Below are 20,801 nucleotides of genomic sequence, written 5' to 3'. Positions count from 1 at the left end.
TGAAAATTCCATGTAGACAAATTGACTTTCATAGAATGTTTTTATGGATCTTTGCTCTTACATCTGTAGCCAACCTAGTGTTTGCAACTGATGAATAAGCATACTTCCAACAGGAACATTGTTTGATATTTTTATTTGCTTTAATAAGTAAGATGAAAGTAAAACAACAGAATGTATGTGAGAACTTCACTCATTTATCAACCATATGAGTGACTTTATTGCTGAATCTGATAATAGTTTTCAAATACTGGAAGATTATTTGCTCAATTATTTGTGCTATTCACAATGTCATAGCTACAGTCAAAACATCTCAAGTTTAAGCTGCATCATTAACATTTTCTCCATCACTTTCTCATGTCTGGACAATAAACAAAACAATAAATCTAGCCCAGATTTGTAGCATTTGCTTATTTCCACTCTGCAATACTGCTACAAAGTCAAATTTCAATCTACCAATGTGATGTCATTGAATGTAGAATTGAAAAGAGATGTACCACAGCCCACTGATACATAGTATTTCTTCTATACACATACAATAAATATAAGTAACCTCAAGAGCATAGATAATAAAACCTAGTAAATTAATTACAAAGTTATGAGTTTTTAATATTATTATCTTTGTTTCTGATTCATTTAAGTTTATGTAATTTAGTATTTAATAATGGCTGTGTTTAACAATCAACTTTAAAAATTCCTGGAAAAAAATTTTTTTTTTTTTTTTTGAGACAGAGTCTCGCTTTGTCACCCAGGCTGGAGCGCAGCAGCATGATCACAGCTCACTGCAACCTCCAGATCCCAAGTTCAAGCGATTCTCATGCTTCAGCCACCCAAGAAGCTGGGATTACAGTTGTACACCACCATGCTCAACTAATTTTTGTATATTTAATAGCGACAGGGTTTCACCATGTTGGCCAGGCTGGTTTCAAACTCCTGGCCTCAAGTGATCCACCCACATCAGCCTCCCAAAGTGCTGGGATTACAGTGTGAGCCACCATGCCCAGCCTAAAAATTCCTGAAAATTTAACAATCCAGCAAACAACTGAATAAAATTAAAACAGTGGTTTTTCTGCTGGCACAAGTTTTTTGTTTTTTGTTTTTTTCATTTTTAACAGGTCTATGAAGCAGAATCTTTGGCCGTTATTTATACCCAGCAGAACAAAAGTTAGCTTATGTATAGTACATACATAAGGATTCCAATCCCCCATTCCATTATCAGCTAACGGGACACAGTCAGTAAGGAAGATAAGAATTGAGTATAGGATATTTTGACTCAGTTGATGCATTTACTCAGTGTTTTAAAATGTATTTGAATGAGAATTACACCAACTGGAATGAATTTTCACCAAAATAATATTAACTGAAGCAATTTCCATGAACACAATTTAATTATTTCATCAATATGGACCTTAGAAATATATATTGAGAAACTGGAGTTCACATAAAGGCAGAAGCCCACAAGTGCTTACCAATGGTACCACCCAAAGCCATCGCTCCAGACATCTGAGCTAGTAATTCTGGGCCCGGTTTTAGGACTCCGAGGGTGGCTGCCAGTCCTCCAGCAACCCCAATCATGCCCAATGCATTGCCAAGACGCGCTGTTCCCTGGGTGGAGAGGCCAGCCAAGGCACCGACACAGCACAAACCCGAGCCTAGGTACATGATCTTTTCAAAGGAAAAGTGAGAGAGAGAGATTATTAAAACCTTGGGTCTATTAGCTTAGAGATTTCAGTATACTTTCCTGCCCATTAGGAATATTAACATATTAAATACTTATATTGTATTTGCACTTATACCATTTATATAAATTGGTTTCTTCTGGATTTGCTCTCATGCACAAATACACATAAAAGTACCTAAATTTAAATGGAGTCATTATTGGATCTAAAAATACTAAACCTGACCAAATGCTGTAAAAGAGCCAACCCCTGAGGTAAGTGCCAGGGGCTTTGCCATATGTTTTATTTGTGTTGTCACAGTCTCATGAGATCCACAAGAAGGAAAAATCATTACCCTTATTTTGCAAAAGAGAGAATCAAAGCTTAAAGAAGTTGCATATTTTCTCCAAGGCAAATGATCAGTAAATTGGAAATCTGGAATTCAGACTAAGGTCTTTCTGACTCACTGCTCCAACTCTTCTCAAAAAAAAAAAAAATTGTTCATTCAATAAATACTGCATGTTGGAAACACAGAAGAAACTAAAAGACAGCCATTGAAAAGAAATAGAAAATACGGAGTTCAGAACAAAGTTGAAGGTCTGTTACATTACAAGTTGGAACTTTCAAAGTCCAGCTGGATTATTTCTGTTTTTCTATACAACATTAAGTTTAAACTATCCTTTTTTTATAAATTTTTTTATGATTATATAACATCTCTTGGTACCAAGAGATGATGTGCTGGATTTGTAGAGGAAGAATAGGAAAAGAACTAATAGTACTTAATAATAATTTTTCAAATTTTGTATTGTTTCATTATAAATCCACCGCAATCTAGCTAGATACATAATGAAGATACTGATAACCTTAACTCCTTTTACATGTGGAAAAACGTGTAAAATGTATCGAAACAAAGACATAAACCCATATTTAAACTCAGTTACCAGAAAAATCTGTCTCTAGAATCCAGGGTCCTGATCCTTAGGGGAAGAGAATGCTCGGTTTGACCAAAATGTTTCTAGGGTTATTGTTGTATTTGCTTGACAGAGTTGTATTTGCTCGATAATTTGAATTAGGATAACTAACAATGTTAAATCTAATAGAGAAGAAAATATTGTGGTAAATATAAAACCTTACAAAGAGCATCTTACCTGTTCAATGTTATAACCACTGTAGAGGGCAGCTAAATATCCACCAACAAAGGTGCCGGCAGGGAGCAGGTACAGGTAGTTGTATTCTGGGGGGTCAGTGGGACGCTTGAACATGTCCAGCATTCTCTGAGTCACCAGAAAGCCACCTTAGCAAAGCAAAGGAAATAAAAAACATAGTACCTCTTTGAGCTCACTGAGCAACATGATTTTTTAAAGTGCTACAATTTTTCTGTTTTAAGCACATCTTTATCACCTAGGAACAAATATAATTTAAAATAACATTTTGCAACCTCAAATTCTTTTTTTTTTTTGAGATGGAGTCTCACTCTGTTGCCCAGGCTAGGGTGCAGTGACACGATCTTGGCTCACTGCAATCTCCGCTTCCCAGGTTCAAGCTATTCTCCTGCCTCAGCCTCCCCAGTAGCTGGGATTATAGGCTCGCGCCACTATGGTGGGCTAATTTTTGTATTTTTAGTAGACAGGGGGTTTCATCATGTTGGTCAGGCTGGTCTCGAACTCCTGACCTCAGGTGATCTGCCCGCCTTGACCTCCCAAAGTGCTGGGATCACAGGTGTGAGCCACAGGCCCAGCCAAAATTTAAAGTCATTCTATTACTCAAGCCAGTTCCATTAGAGAGGTGGGGGAAAAAACACTAAATATATTCAGGAAGAAAACTTGCTATCAGAATGCAAAACTATTTCTGCATGACTAAAAGAAAAAAAAAAGCCATTCAAAAAGCTTGAGAATGTGAAAGATCAAAGATTGGTATCTTTTCCTAGTAGGTTGTTACATTTGTAAAACCCTATAATAAATTATAAAAGAAAAAAATACCATATCAACAGGCACCAGGTTTCTTGGACACATTAAAGAATTGTTATCTACAAAATAGCATCAAATGAGTCTCACACATGAGTTTGTTTCAGTTTCCAGAAACAAACGCTGGCTGGGATAAGGCGAAAGACTAAAATTTTATCTAAAATTATACTAATTAATAGATGTTACAGTGATAGCTCTAACCCAACTTACTTCAAAACCATGCATTCAATAACTTTCCAGTTAACTTGTAGCAAGACATCATTTTGTTTGTTTGTTTTGGGGAACTGGGGGTTGTTCTTTTATCCAGAGTTTCTAAAAATTACAGATGGGCAAAATAACTAATTTTCCTGCACAAAGAGCATTTACGGTCTGAGTGAAACATTTTTTAAAGGCACAATTATGTCTATTTTATATTGATTTATATTTGCTTTGTTTGTCTCCATTGAAAATAGTACCGAGACCTTTCACTGACATCATACCTGCAATGTTGACAGAGGATATGAATGTGGCAAGAGCAGCAAGGCCCTGAGGAGTTGTGGAAGGATACAAATGTCCTCCCATCAGTGCCAACCCACCAACTGCAGTCAGCCCTAGAAAGAAAGCATTAACATAGTGAATAGTGATAGTGACACCACCAAATCAAATATCATAGCTGAAGTACCTCACATACATAGATTCATAGAGGGTAAAGTTCTCAATATTAAAAAACAAGGCAGCTTTCTTACACCCTCATTAAAATGAAATAAACAATTTTCCTTATGCAGACTGTTGGCAACACACCTTCACATCATTCTCACTGAAATTACTACTGTGGGAAAAGGGTTAACAAAACCTTTTCTCCTTCTGCATTGGAATTGGACTTTCCTTTAACTTTCTAGCTATGTTCCTCTAATACAGATATAAATCCACCAATGTTATAGACAACATTGCTTATGGTTAAAAAGTGACCCTGGTAGATAATTTGCATGTAAACTGGAAGAAACTATTCATGAACTGTAAATGCCTGCTGGGGATGCCTAGCTTTGGGTTTTCCTGACTACAGCACCTCTTGGAGCTAGACATGTTCCCTGCAGAGATCCTCGAACCTGTGCCTATGGCAATGTTATAAAAGATGACTATTGGCCCTGAGGCTTTCAAGCCAGGACAGCTCCCATGCTTGTCCAATGTAGGACTCATTCCCTCATATCTGACCCATTGCTAGGGGACAAAGAATAGATCCTGGGCAACCATGTGGACTGCTGCATGAACTGCTGAAAAGACTGGCACCAAAGAGAAATGCCTGATGCCACCTCACTGGAAAGCTGTGTTTTCCTGTCCCATAGCTTCATGGTGAACCTGATGCCACATGGGGCCTATTGTAGCCTTGCTAGGCTGAATGTTGAGTTGAATCCAAGGAGAGCCCTATAGGATGTTGCAGCTATGATTCTGTGGAACACTGGTTTTCAAATGTTATCAGTGGAATCCTTTTCTTTAAAAAAAAAAAAAAAATCAAACTTGGAAGAAATGACAGTGGCTCTGCACTGCTTGAAATGGGAGCAACCCAAAGAGCTGACACACTCCCACGGCCTCTTACTTTGCAGGCCCATATCCCATACCCTCTCGGAGTCTGGGAGCCCTTAGATCACCAAAGCAGATGACCCAGATGCCAAGCAAAACAACTTGAAAACACACTTTATAAACGTCATTGATAGTCCTCCTAGAGCTGAGTAACCCTATGAAAACCTGAGATTAGGAAAAACAAGAGAGGAACAAACCTGAGATTGCATTCGTCACAGACATCAGTGGTGAGTGGAGAGCAGGGGTCACTCCCCAGACAGTATGATAGCCCACAATGCCAGCCAAGCCAAAAGTGGTCACCATCTGAGAAAAGGCTAGATTGGGAGCTGCAATGCCCAAACCCAGTATCCCTGTGAGACCTAGAGAAAGAGAGTAAAGAGTGTGTGTGAGCTGACATCCAGTTATCTCAGTAAAATTAAAAGCACATACATAAATATGTGGAATAGTCAATGCTTTTAAATTCCACTCCCTTGCCAGTAATGAGCAGATTTTTTAGACATTTGACAGTTGAGAATTGGGGGGATGGAGGAATACCATGGACAAAACCCAACTTTCTGACCACCCCCCCAAAATAAGCTATAAAGATCTAGTAATATTTGTGAGTCACCTTAATAACAATTTGCACATTTTCCTCTGTGTAGTTTGTCCTCTTCCCTGTTTTAACTTTTATTGACAATGCCACATGTGTTTATACAAGCATTTTTATTCCCAATTACAGGCCCACAGAGGATCTACCAAAGCATTTTCTACTTGGGCAAGACACAACCTTTATAAGACAAGACTTTTATGAGGCCAATTTTACGTCACTCTCAGATTTGGCTGAAGAATAGGGGTTTTAAAAGAGTAAGAAGAATTTCATTCACTCCAGCACCTCCCCAAAACATATGGCTTCCACCCACCCGGGACACAAGTTTTGCAATTGCTCCTGAATCTGGACTGGACTGTTGGCCAGGACAGTCAGCTCCAGCCTCAACACCAAGTCAGCAAACAGGATTTTACAAAGAAAAGGAAAAAAAATACAAATTAAATTAAGAATGTGCAGAATACAAACAGCTCTGAACATACATCTTTAATTATCACCTTCCTTGATAGCAAACATGTGGACAGTTTTTCTGCAACAGAAGAAAGGGTTACCTAGTGGTCAGTAAAAAGAAAATGACAGTGGGTGACCAGGGAACTAGAAGTTAACTTTCCTGAATAAGGTACCTTTTTCCTTGATGTAAACTATTACTTTGGAAGTGGCACCACTGGAATATCTAGGGATTGACATTAATTTTACATTAAATCATTCAATATGACTGTAGTTTTATTTTCCTACCCACATATCATGTATCCAAGGTTCCAGTGCATAGCCCATTAACCATCTGGTGAGAGAGTTAGATACAACACTATTTTGTCTTCCAGTTAAAAATTAGAGAAGTTGCATAGGGTTGTGAATAAGAATATGTTTTCTTAAGTCAGTCTAGTTTGAATCCTGGTTTTGCTGCTCCCTAGCTGTGTCATCTCAGGCAAGTTACTTAACCTCTCTGTGCTTCAGTGTCTTCATAGGTAAAATTATCACCCCTCTCTGTCTTTATCTGGAAAAGAAAATAATAATATACCCACTTTGCTGAATTCTCGTAAAAAATAAATGAGCTGAGGCATGTGAATTATTTAGCACAATGCCTAGGAGTCACTAAATGCTAGCTATTATCATGACCACATTAGTCAAGAAGCACTACCTTATCACAATCCACAGTCCTTTGTGTTAGGCATCTATGATAAAAATTACATCATACACCTGAAGGTTTTCTTATCAACTATTTAATAAACTAATGTCTTTTCTATAATATATTTAGTAACGTATGTCAGACTATATTTCCATATCTGTATAATAGAGGAAGAGAAAGGCTGACAAAAGAAGAGAAAGCAAATCACATTCTTTGAAGAATGCTGTTCAAATACATTCCTGATACATATAAAAGAAAAATGCTTCTTTTTAATATGAAAGAGGGAGTTCAAGATAAAGAAAAACACATATAAGTTCATCCTTTCATTCACTGGAATATGCCACTATCATATATATTAAGAAGCAATATGCCCTGATTCAAGAAATATATGAGAAACTGAGAAAAATAAATCATTATATGTGCCTTGCTACATTTCCTTATGAATCTGAAACAGAAATGGAAATTTACAATCCTACTCATAATATGTTCCATGTACAACACAATAACCTCATTTCTTTTGTTTTTTTAACAAATAAGTGCAAGTAGGGACACTGCTTCATCTACTCACAGTGTTCACCACTAGAGGCTTTTTCAGTCATTTTGCTGAGACTTACTCTTTATTCAAGGAGAGTTACATGTTTAGCTTTAAAACATCTGGACTCACATGGGAATTTGGAGAATGATGACTCTACAAGAATTCTATGCGCCTGGTGCTGGTCCTTAATTCTTTATACTTTGCTTTTGTTTTGTTTTTGTTTTGGCTCTGAATAGATCTAAATATTTTTAATTCATTCTTTGAGACAGAAACCAATTTAAAATCAAATATTCGTATTTCAGCCTCTAACAACGCATAGCCAGAATGAATATTAATCACTACTTTACAATAAATTATTTAGTGTTTTCGTGAAGATGAATTTTACAAAAAGAATTTATGTTAAATTATAAAGAAAGAGATTTAAATGAAAATATTGAATTTTTTTACAAGTTGAGTAACTTAAAATGTTAGTCAAATGTTCAAGGGCTATAGCCTATATTGTAGTATTTATTCTTCAAGGCAAACTTTGCTTCCCTTGTCTTACCCATGTGTGCAGATAATCACAACTGATATTTCACAAAAAAAATAAATAAATAAACAGAAAAAACCGTAATTATATTTATATGCATTTAACACCAGCACAATATGGCATACATCGCTTCTCAATACATTTGATGTAGATAAAGGTAATCTCAGCACTCTGGGAGGCCAAGGCAGGAGGATCACTTGAGCTCAGGAGTTCAAGACCAGCCTGGGCAACACGGTGAAGCCCTGTCTCTACAAAAAAAAAAAATACAAAAATTAGCTGGGCATGGTGGCATGCGCCTGTAGTCCCAGCTACTCAGGAGACTGAAGTGAGAAGCTTCCTTCCTAAACCCCAGGAAGTTGAGGCTATGGTGAGCCATAATCACACCACTGCACTCCTACCTGAGCAACAGAAAAAGATTCTGTCTCAAAAATACATATATGTATATTTTTAGTATATATATAAATGACTGTATTTAAAATGTTTTCTATAAAAGGAAAAATGTTTATTGCCTGCATATTATTTCACATGCTTTCATTCCAGTATTTAGCACAGTGCCTCTATTTACCGAGTCAATAAATGTAATCTCCAATTCCGTAGAGGTGGGACAAGTAACATGTTGCTGAAAAACCAAGTCTGTCAGGCCCGATTACTAATGGAATCCAAAAAAGACAACAGCATTTCATTTACTAATTTTGACAATTAATATATTACTTGCAGGCCAGGTGCAGTGGCTCACGCCTGTAATCTCAGCACTTTGGGAGGCTGAGGCGGGCAGATCATGAAGTCAGAAGATTGAGACCATCCTGGTTAACACAGTAAAACCCCGTCTCTACTAAAAGTACAAAAATTAGCCAGGCGTGGTGGTGGGCGCCTGTAGTCCCAGCTACTTGGGAGGCTGAGGCAGGAGAATGGCGTGAACCCAGGAGGGGGAGCTTGCAGTGAGCCAAGATCGCGCCACTGCACTCCAGCCTGGGCGACAGAGCGAGACTCCGTCTCAAACAAATAAATAAACAAATATATATATATATCTCTCTATAGATATATATGTAGATATATATGTGTATATATATCTACATATATATCTATAGAGAGATATATATATATATAACTTGCAAAATCAAACAATCAAGACTAAACCCTGGTAAATGGTATCCTCACCTGCTGTATATGCAGAAGCCGTTGACATTGTCTTCCTGAAGGGTGTAATGGTAGCTGCTTTTTCAGCTTCCAGCTCAGCCACTGTCTTTTGTTTTACTGGGGCACCTTGAGGAATATTTTTCGGTGTGGGAGCTGGGAAAATCACTTTACCATCCTAATAGACATTAGAAAATAGTACGTATTAAAAAGTCAATCCAGCATTTCAAAATTGCTTAAAGAATATACTTTACTATTTTTTAAAACCCTGTTCTTTTAAATATAATTTTATGTAAATATACAAATTCATATAATTTGTAACATCATTTTACATAAATATGTCACATGCGTATACAAATACTAATATCCATGTTACATATACATACATATATATGTAATTTGTATATGCACAGGACCATATATGCAAGAGTGCAAATTAAACCCTTGAAAGCAGATAAGTGGGGGGAATGTTTAATTTTTACTTTATTCAATTTCTTTGTTCATTCTCTGTTTTTCAAAAGCAGTGTATATTTTTGGTTAAGTCATGTACTTTTAAGTCTTTGAAATATTTTTCTTTAAATCATTCTGCATTTACAAATAATTTTTATCAGCATAAAGCTGTCATACCAATACCTTATTAAAATATGTCTCAATTCCAAAATAGAATTCTTCCATAAGCAGAAATTCTAAAACAAATTTACATTAAAAGCACAGGAAGGAATAGATCTCTATACTTACTTTCATCACTACAGTTCCTCTAATGACATGACCCATCGTACCAAAGTCAAAATCATCTTTCACATCAAAATAAAAATTATCTTTGTCCGGGCTGATGGCCTTTAGGAGTTTGGTGATGTTGTTGGAATATAGGGTGCTGGCCTGAGTGGCCATTCGGCTGGGCAGGTCTGTGTAGCCTATGTGAGTAATTCCCTAAATGAACAAAATTATAGTCAAAAAGGTCTATCACCCTATGTTCACATTCATTCTAGAACAATTATCATTCATATTCAATGCTAAGTTTTGAAATTATATATCTTTATAAATATATATACATACCCATAAACATGAATACATATTTCAACAGGAGCTTTCAATATGCCTATTTTTAATTTTAAAATTTCAAGCTTCAATGTCTCTAAATATTTAAAGAAATAAACACCCCCTCATAACTCAAGACATGAGAAGTGATCACAGATAGAAAATACATCTTGCTATACCTTATGAATGTAGAGTTCTCCTGGCTTAGTGGTTTCAAAGTTTCCACCAGCCTCAGCAGCTAAATCCACAACAACTGAACCTTCCTTCATTGACTCAATCATTTCTTTATTAAATAAAACTGGAGCTTTTTTACCTAATAAAATCAAAGAAAGCAGCGCAAGTTATATTATCATCTTCTAATGCCTTAAAGTCTAATTATTACAGTAGTCTCTGGGCATTCAGAAATTTAACATCTGAAATTTTAACTCTTTCCAAGAGACCCCTAAACACCATAGCATGGGTGAGATTGGGCATTCTCTTAAGGAAAAAAATATGATGAGTGTGAGCAGCAAAGGCAGTGTGCAGGAGGAAGCCATGTGGCTGGCAAGCAGGCCCTGCCATCTGCTAAGCATGAGAATCTCAGCACTGCTCTCCCCACCCGGTTTATACACCACAGGATTCATGAAGAGATAAACAGTTTGACTGTTTCTTAAAAAATGCATAATAATAAACCACTATGGAAACTATATGCACCCAAATTGAACAATTCATAAAGGTCACCAATGTCAAGAGTACAGTTAATACTAATTTATGAATTACAAAACAGAACATTGCCAATTATCTTAACATATGTCACCAGATTTTCTAACACATCATATTAACCTACCTTAATTTAACACAGAAAACTTTGAGGAGAGACAGGAAACTGCCAAGAAATCAAAACAGTGGAATCCTACAACTCCAAAAGGTTTAGGAGTTCCCTCATACACTTTTATTCCCACTCAACAACTATGTATTGGTGTCTATAGTGAGTCAAGCCCTATCTATGCCTAGTGCTGGGAATACAGTGGTAAATAAACAAAAAAAGTCCTTGTTCTCATGTTGTGCATTCTCCTCATTTAATAGTTCACATTTTAAATTCACAATGTGTTTTTAAGAAGTTCACTAATTCTTACATAGAAGATGAAAACCCAGACCTTAGGACTTTTTGAGCTAATATACATCAATATGTTCAACAGGGGCTTATACTGTCAGCATACTATCGTGTTCACATTTCATAAAACAATGGAAATACCTAAATCAAAAGATAAAGGAAATAAACTTGTGACATTAGTAGTATGGAAGTAGAGCATGGCTGGGTGCAGTGGCTCAGGCCTGTAAGCCCAACAATTTGGGAGGCTGAGGTGGGGAGGATCACTTGAGCCCAGGAGTTCCAAACCAGCACATAGCAAGACCCCATCTCTACAAAAATAAAAAAACTTACCTGGACTTGGTGGCACATGCCTATAGTCCTAACCACCCAGGAGGCTGAGAAAGGAGGATCACTTGAGCCCAGGAACTCGAGGATGCAGTGAGCTATTTTTGCACTACTGCACTCCAGCCAGGACAACAGAGTGAGACTCCATCTCTTTAAAATATACATATTTTTTATAAAAAGAAAGCAGAGCATTAGTAGCCTGATTATCTTTAGTTCTTCTTTTGAAAGCTTTCAATTCTGTGTTTAAAGAATTTGATTCAAAAAGGAAAAATAACATTTGTAGTACATGTGGAAATAAAAGGTTGTGAAGATACAAGTGAGGTGTTTATGTAGTACTTCCTTCTTTTTGCTACAAACTGTATAGTTTCGAGATAAAGTCCAAATCCTAAGGCTCCTGGGACTGAATGCCTCTCACCCTGGGTGAAGTGCTTTTTCTAACATGCCCTCTCAAAACTGCAGCATTGGACCTTCTATTTCAGCCACACTGGGCTCGCTGCCACATGATTTGTTATAAGATCTCTTGTTCTTTCTTTTGGGTTTCCAAGAAAGAGCAAGAATCAAGAGACATTTTGCCCAGAGACAACACCCTGAAGTGCTGGTAGTTTCACCACTTCTCAAAATTCTCCAAAAGTATTCCTTTCCTCTAAGCTCCGTACTGTAATCTAACAAAGGCACCTTGAATACTTAACTAAACTTTACTCAACCATGAGAATTTGAGGAAGCAAACCACATCCATCTGAGGACTCTTCCCAAAATAAAGGTCATGCTGCTTGGCTCTCCAGTGATTTAAAGCTATGGATCATATGGCCGCCTCCACATAAAGGGGCACATTTAAAGGGCTACCTGTACTTTCCAGGTATTTACTGTCATCACCAACCCCACCCTCTAGGGCCAGAGCCTCTTCTCTATTTACCAGCCATTGTTTAAGCACAGCTTTTCCTCCCACCTTATTTGTACCCAACTTTGGCCAATGATTGCACATATTTGATTTGGCATCTAACTAATTTCTCCTGCCCTAGATATGTGGGATTCCTTCTTTCTCCTGAGACATCCATAGCTAAGGATCAGTCCCTGGACTGTATGCTACCACTTTGCGAGACATCAAATGGCCAAAACCATTTTTAGGCTCCCTAGAAACATCAAAATATACAACCCATTTATCTCCTCTGATTTCACTCATTCAACCTCCACAGAACAACTGTACAGTGGCTAACACAACTTTGCAAAACACATGTACATGTTTGCATCTTAATAGAGATAAGTTGGGTATTTTGTCCCAATTATTGCTCAGAAATTCAATCACTTTTAAAACAATAGCATATTCTTTCACATAGGTTAACTTATTTGGTATACAGACTGAAGGGTATCACTATAACAAGTTTAAAATTTTACTTAAGTCACACGAGAAAATTTAAAGACATTGAATTATTATAAGTAAAAAGCACATAACAAAATAGTATGTAAGTTTAGATATTATTTATATACATGAATGTTTCTCATTTATATATACATAGATTAATATTACATAATACATTACATATACGATACAGTTTGTAGTAAATTCTATATCATATAACATTTAACAAAACCAGGGTATATTTGAGTGGTGAGACTATTTTCTTCTCTGTGCTTTTCCTTATCTCCCAAATGTTTTAATTTTAAAATTAAAAGTTTTTAATAAGGGCTACAGGGAATACAATCATGAATGTAACAGTGCAGCTGCCTTCAAGCATTCACATGTGGATTAATTTTTTGAAAATTCTGGAAAGTGCAGAAATAAAAATTGAAAACAGAAGGGAAAAAACATAAAGCCAAAAAAGAAGCAGAATAGTAAATAAAAGCTCCAGATAAGCAAAACCCCAAAAGAATAGGTCCAGAGAAAGACTGAGAAGACAATTTCAAAATACTACCTTACCCTGGTAGCCTAATATAATAAAGTTTAATGCATAATAAATGCAGCATTACACAATGAAGAACAGAAGTAATAAGATGATTAGTTAGGTATCTGGGTAAAAAATATCTACCCAAACCTAATACCATACGTTAAACTCTAGAAAAATAAGAATTAATTGTAAAAGAAGAGAATCAATCCAAAAAGTGAAAGAAAAGAGGAAAAAGGAAACCTTGGGGAATATCTCTCCAGTCTGTGGATAAAAAAGCACTTCCTAAATTTAAATGAAGAAAATTACAAAAGAAAACATCAATAGATATGAAAAAATATATATATGATATATATGAAAAAATATATATATGATATATATGAAAAATGTATATATTATATATGTGTATATATGATATATATGAAAAATGTATATATTACAATTCTCAGATAAAAATTGAAAAGCTCACAGAAATTTCAATTAAAACAAACACTATATTCCTATAGATAAGTGAACAATAAATACAAATGGAAAATTCAATAAAAACAGTAAAAACAAATGAAAAAAATGTTCACTCTTAGTATGATGTGGAGAGATCACAGGTGATCTTTATTTTCTACTTTATACTTTACAGCATCTCTAATAAAAGCCACATATCATTTTTATTTTAAAGATAAAATAAAAGTACTCCTGGATAATCACAACCAGTTTCTCCTTTAAGTCAAGAAGAAGTGGCAGTTTAAAAGTTGGTACTAGGAGAACTAGAAGAATTTAGAAAAACCCCAACCTACTTACTTACCAATTGAAAAGCCTGACTCAAAGTCACCTGCCCTCCCTTCTACAACAAATGAAGCTATGCAGTTAGGGCAGTCTTTCAAGGAGTGTACCAAAACACAATAAAGGGAGACATGGGCATAACTAAACATGGAATACAAACAGGAAGATGTGTCCAGATTTTCCACATGTATAACATGGAAATGAATATATCCAATGTTTAAAAATTCTTCAAATATAAAGAGATGCCCTCTACACCCCAGAGACAGCTTGGTGAAAGACCTAGATATAAAAGACAAAATAAGTACATCATTCTGACAAAGGCTTATAAAAAAGAAAATAATAATAAGCACATCAGGTATTTTTAGATATAACTGCAAAAGAAACAGGAAAATTAATAAAAGAAGGCAGATGAGAGGCATTTTTAAAGCCCAATTGGGCTTTAACTTTTCCATTAATTTTATCATTTATCTGCAAAAGATGAGATACACAAAAAGATAATTATATTTCCTAAACCAGCCCACTTAAAAAAAAATCAATCACTGTGACAGAATAAAATTAACAAGGAGAGAAAATTTTAAGAAATATTTTCTGACACAATACCAACTGTGGGTGAAGGATTTGGCATGATATCCAACTTTATGAAATATTTCTTGATCCCTTCTCGTTCGTGCACATTAAGTTCCCCTGGAAGGGTTACTCAGTTCCCTCTCAGAGGGACTTATTTCCACACTTTTGCCAAGAAAACTGTAGGACGTCAAGCTCTTACAGTCATCATTCACATATTCATTCATTCATTGACATAATTAATACTTACTTAGTGCCTCCCATGTGCAGGGTGGATGGAGGAAGAAAAATTTTACTTAGGCTCTAGAGTCTAATATTTTACAACTAAAAGTGGCTGCATTCAAAGGTTGTTCAACAATTTTATTACTAGAAGAGTTGGATATTTAAAGCACTCATGTAAAAATTTGAATTATAGTTTCCCAAGTGGTTGGCAGTTATTTAGAGTGAATAAGGGTACCACAGGTTAGTGTAAGGCATCCTTGAATCTCCATGTGCACCATGAATTGACTGTAGACTGAAAAACTGCCTCATGCATGTGTACTATTTATTGATATATGCACATATGGCTGTGATTCACATAAATTCATTTTTAAATGTTATTGAATTCATAGTACCTTTTCTCAACCATGTATTTTCTCAATAAATGAATACTAAGATGCAATTTTAAAAGTATTAAAATAAGGAGCTGCTATGAAAACTAACTTCTGCTTTGTTTTTTGCTTTTTCTCATCTGTGACTAGAGAACAAATTACTAATTTCTAAAAACAGCTTTAACAACTCATCGCTATGTAGCAAAAGAATATATCATTGCCTTCTTTACAGCACTAAATTCAAAAAAAAGTCACACAGCTAAATGTGTGACTTTTAGTCTTACCAAAGACTAAAGACTTGCCAGAAAATTCTGTAATATATTATATCTTTTTGAATGAATCAGGCCTAACATGATCATCTGAAATCAATAAATTCCCAGATTCTATCTTAATGGGAAAAGAACCAAGCCCTCACACTTTAATCATACCAAAAAGAAAAAATTAATTAATTAATTAAGAAGAAACCACTAAAAATATTAAAAATAACAAGACATGAAGATGAAATGGGTTTACCACAAAATTTTATAATGATTCCAAGGAGCATTCAGCATCATTTACTGGAATTATTCAACAGCATGTAATCAGATGGAGAAATTCCTAACTTCCTGGCCTGTAAGGCATCAGAGTGTCTTAAAAAAAAAAAAAAAAAAAAAAAAACTTTCTGCTTTAACAAGAACATGAGATATCTAGCTCCACAGTAGCAAATAAATAATATGAATTATAGAATCTATTAATCCAAACCAAAATAGATTTCTCATGAACAAGAACTAGGCAGACAAGGACAGTTTTTAATGTAATGTAGTCTCTATATTGACTAAATGTAAAATAGAGGAGGTAAAGAAAGATAGGCTGAACTTTATCATTTACACTGTAAGAAGCTTCATTATAACAACACAATGTTGCACTGAGTATTGTTAGTATCTACTCAGTATCCATTTTCTCCTTTTATCACTATGCTGATTTTCATTTTTCCACCCAGTCCACAAGCTTCAGGGAGACATGACCTCAGAAACCACTTGTATTAGTCTGATCTCACGCTGCTATAAATTGCTGGCCGAGACTGGGTAATTTATAAATGAAAGGGGTTTAATTGACTCACAGTTCTGTAGGCTGGGGAGACTTCAGGAAACTTACAATCATGGCAGAAAGGGAAGCAAACATGTTCTTCTTCACATGGCAGAAGGGGAAAGAAATGAGTGCCCAGTAAAGCAGAAAGCTCCTTATAAAACCATCAGATCTCATGAGAACTAGCTCGCTATCACGAGAACAGGATGGGCGAAACCGTCCCCTTGGTTCAATTCTCTCCACCTGGCCCTTCCTGTGATACGTGGGGATTATGGGAACAACAATTCAAGATGAGATTTGGGTGGAAGCACGACCAAATCATATCACCACTCCAGAGGCAGGCCTGGAAGGCCTAAGGGTAATCTTATCACCTTATTAGTGACTGGTTCAGAAATCCAGGTGTAAGCCCAGGTGCATATCATTGCCCTACCTACAAGGATTGGTTCAGAAATGGTCATAAATCAATCAAGGTTAATATAAATGAGGGAAAATTTGCTAAGGATTTCTGAAAAAGAAGTTTCCTTCTTTTTGCTCTTCAAGAGGGTGCCGTCAGCACCGGACTACCTCCTCTAGATATTGTGTTGTACACACTGGAGCCTGAAATTGTTGCTGCCTTCTGCGCAGCACTGAGGATGAAGCCAACTCAGAGAGGAAAGCATGAAGGAGCACAGTCAGAGTGTCCCAGCCCACACCTATCCACAGCTATAACTGGACTTCGTTCTGTTAACAGAACCCAAGAAATCACCTACCTTAAGGCAGGTTGTATTAGAATTTCTGTTTCTGGCAGCTAAAGGCATCCTAACGGATCCATAACAAAATCTCTTTTAGCATTTCAAAATCACTGATGGGGTTAAAGTACTGAGTCTTAAGCTTTTAAAATGTTACCAATGATAACAAAAGGGTTTTTATACATATATGTATGCATATGAGAATAAGAAATAATAGATTATGTAAAATATAGAATATGGCAAGAAAGTGCTGAACATCTAATCCACTGATCCATTATCTAATCAGTCTCTGATTTGGCCGGCTCCATAGTACATAGAGCAACCCCTCTACTCTGTTTATCATAGATATGAAAGCTGTGTTCATGAGCCTAAAGAGATTCTGGCCCAAGCTTAAATAGTCAAGCAGAGTACTTTATATGTGAGCTTTATCTCTGGAACCACAGGAAAACTTTGTCTGCATAATTATTTGTATAAGGAACCAGACAGAAAGTCAGGCTGGCAAATAGTTGGCTTTTACAAACTGGACCCCTTGAGATATTTCTAAATGTAATACTTCTGAAATATGATTAGTCAGCAGCATATTTTAGAAAATTAGAAAAAATCCCTAAAGATCTATTTAAAGAAGAAACCTAAAAACAAGCTTTTACCTCATAATTTAAGAACATGTTTATAAAAATTTTGAAAGGATTAACTTAATAATTTACCTCTCATAGCTGCAAAATTCTGTATAAATAAAAAGCAAAATTAGTCAAGATTTTACCATGGTTTCACAGGCTACAGGAATTCTCCAAACTTAAATGGTAGCACAAATAAGGAAATATATATTCTCATAGAAACTATAGCATTCTTTGAATTCTCTCCAACATATGTATAGATGTACATTAGCTACCAAAATCCTTTAAAAATTGAAGCAATAAAATTGTATTACACATTCTGATGTTATTATTTTGTTACTACAAAAGAATTTAAAAGTGTTTTAAAAAAATAGAAACAGTACTGCTTATTTTCTTTCTCATGTCTTTCAACTTAGGTCAGAATGAGGTTAACTGGGAAAACAGCCTTAATAAAATGGATATCTTCAGCAAATTCATATCAAAAACAATTAAGTCATGTTTCTCCCCAGGGAAACCCATGCCACATTGCCATCTAATAAATACTGGTTATGTAACTTCATGGGTGGATTCATGAGGCACCATCTTCAATGGTCCACATAATCCTTGAGAATGTCTGGACTTTTATTGCAAAAGTCAGTAAGATTTGTGTCCTGAGTACCATCCAGAAGACGAGGCATCGCCAATGGAAGAAAGAATTACAATAATGCTCTCTATGCCCAGCCCTGCACTGGGTTTTTTCTTCATTCCTCAAAACAACTTTGCAAGGTAGAAATTTTTATCCACATTTCAGAGATAAGGAATCTGATATTCAGAGAGACAAATCAGCTGTTAAGTAGTGGAACCAGAATTTTAATCTACTCTCTCTGGCTCTAAATATATGACTCTTCCTCTGTTTTCCAATGAACAGATTAAACATTAACACATAAAATTACAAAGGAGGGAAGATGAAAGAGGCTGTTAGCTGTGCACAAAAATCTACATTTGTTATGGGCTGAATTGCGGCCACTGCAAAATTCCTATGTTGACGCCCTAATCCCCAGTGCCTCAGAATATGGCTGTATTTAGAGACAGGGCCTTTAAAGAGGTGATTACGTTAAAATGAGTCTATTAGGGTGGGCCCTAGGACAATCTGACTGGTGTCCTTAGAAGGAGAGGAAATTGAAGCATAAAAAGAAAAACCAGGAATGCACACACACAGAGGAAAGACCATGTGAGGACACAGCAAGAGGGCAGCCATCCACAAGCCAAGGAGAGAAGCTCAGAAGAAACTAACCCCACAGACACATTGACCTTATACATCTATCCTCCAGAACTCTGGGAAAATAAATTTCTGTTGGTTAAGCCACTAGGTCTGTGGTATTTTGTTATGGCAGCCCTAGCACACTAATACAATGTTCTCTTATTCCTGGGCACAGAGCTAGACAATTCCCAGCTTCCTTCACAGTTAAGTTTGGCCACATGACTAAGTCTTAGCAAAAGAATGCAAAGCAAGAGTGATGTGTACCACTTCCTGGCCTTCCATGCACACTCCTCCATCCCACTTTCCCTCTGGCTGGCTTAAATAGAGACAGTCTCAGAGCAACCTTCATAGCCTGATAATGATGATGGCAACACTGTCCTAACCCGAATCCCAAATGACCATATGAAAAAGAGCTGCCCACCAATATGTGAACCTACCTATTACTAAGCAAGATGTAAATTTCTGTAACATCAGAGCCATTATGCATTGTTGGATTGATCTGTTATAGCAAAACTCATAGATTTAGGGCTAGACCACCCTAACTAATACTGAAGCACAAGAAACTGTAGGGAAAATGGAAGGAAGGAGATACAGCAATGCATATGGTAGGGAAGTACTAGTACATTAGCAGTAACGCTATTTGTGCTGCTTTGCCAAAGACAGCCTCAGTCTCCCAATCCTTTACAACCCAGGGAAAGCCAGGAAGGAAGCATAATGCATACAAATGTTACAACATGCTTTTGGAGAAATACCAAACCAAACCAAAGTATAACGATGACATAAATTTTCCTAATAGAACATTTGTTAAATCTGGCCCAGTCACTCACAAAGTGTGCTCAAATACACCCTAAGAACAAGACTGATAAATAGCAATGGAAAACATCACAGTTTTGGCATCTTCCACTTGAGGACAAGTTGCTTTATCTGCATTGAAAGCTACGAAGAGGTGTGTAGACAGCCTGTGGTTACCAACCCTTGATGTTGCAACACTTAAGTTTCTCTCTGTTCTTCAAAATGTCTTCAATATCCTCAAAACAAATGAAACTTTATATAACAATATTATAAAAGTCTATATAATCACAAAATACATTGAAGGGAAGGAATTACAGAATATGAATCAGATAACAAAAAAAGTAATATAATTCCAAAAGATTTGGGAATAACTGATCTATAGCATATAGTTTTGTCCTTTGTGATCATAATGCATACAGAATAAGAAAATGAATAATAAATCCCTACTTTTGGGAAAAACTTTAGTCATCAAAAACAATATTTCTTTGTGGAATTACACAACTAGAGAGTATCAGTTATTTTTGTATCAACTACTCTCTTGCCCGAAAGCACAGGTTTCAACAATTACCATGGAAAGTCATTCTTTTGCGCTATATTTCCACTCCATATGAAAGATAAATTCAACAAGACAGATGGAGAACAAAGCAACATCTCAGGTTCATACATGTAAGGAACTTGTATATTGGAGGAAAACACCTCCCACCCAATTCTCCAGAGACCTGGAAAATTACCACAGAAGTCCACATCCTTTGAGGGGTGTATTTTACAGATCCTAACAAGTATAGATAAAAACAAAAAGTATGGCCACCCTAATCTGGATTGTGCCTAAAAAGAGACACAAGTACATATGGTGTAAGGTATTTTAATTTACAATCGAGCAATGAATATGTTCCTTCCTCTCTGACATGACACTTTCTAATTCCCAAATAGCCCTTCCACTACTTCCTAATTCTATCTCCTGAGAGGTCTAGCTAGCCAACCACCTCAAACTGCAGACTGGGCATGTGTTCCAG

At 36.2% G+C, this 20,801-nt stretch overlaps 1 protein-coding gene across 6 annotated transcripts in view; it reads right to left on the bottom strand.

Moving 5' to 3' along the window:
* The window catches only part of NNT (nicotinamide nucleotide transhydrogenase), a 101,213-nt gene that overhangs the window by 49,527 nt on the left and 30,885 nt on the right, over nt 1-20,801 (bottom strand). For all 6 annotated transcript variants that reach the window (XM_054486921.2, XM_054486924.2, XM_054486923.2 and 3 more), the window contains 7 exons: nt 10,301-10,434; nt 9,822-10,013; nt 9,108-9,261; nt 5,374-5,535; nt 4,099-4,209; nt 2,804-2,949; nt 1,467-1,662 (listed from right to left, as the gene is read on the bottom strand). In XM_054486921.2, the coding sequence (XP_054342896.1) occupies nt 1,467-1,662; nt 2,804-2,949; nt 4,099-4,209; nt 5,374-5,535; nt 9,108-9,261; nt 9,822-10,013; nt 10,301-10,434 (1,095 nt within the window). The remainder of the gene's footprint in view (nt 1-1,466; nt 1,663-2,803; nt 2,950-4,098; nt 4,210-5,373; nt 5,536-9,107; nt 9,262-9,821; nt 10,014-10,300; nt 10,435-20,801) is intronic.

This window comes from Pongo pygmaeus, chromosome 4 (genome assembly GCF_028885625.2).
Source record: "Pongo pygmaeus isolate AG05252 chromosome 4, NHGRI_mPonPyg2-v2.0_pri, whole genome shotgun sequence".
NCBI lineage: Eukaryota > Metazoa > Chordata > Mammalia > Primates > Hominidae > Pongo > Pongo pygmaeus.
Note: the sequence above shows the minus strand (reverse complement) of the source record. Positions and strands in the feature narration are given on the sequence as shown.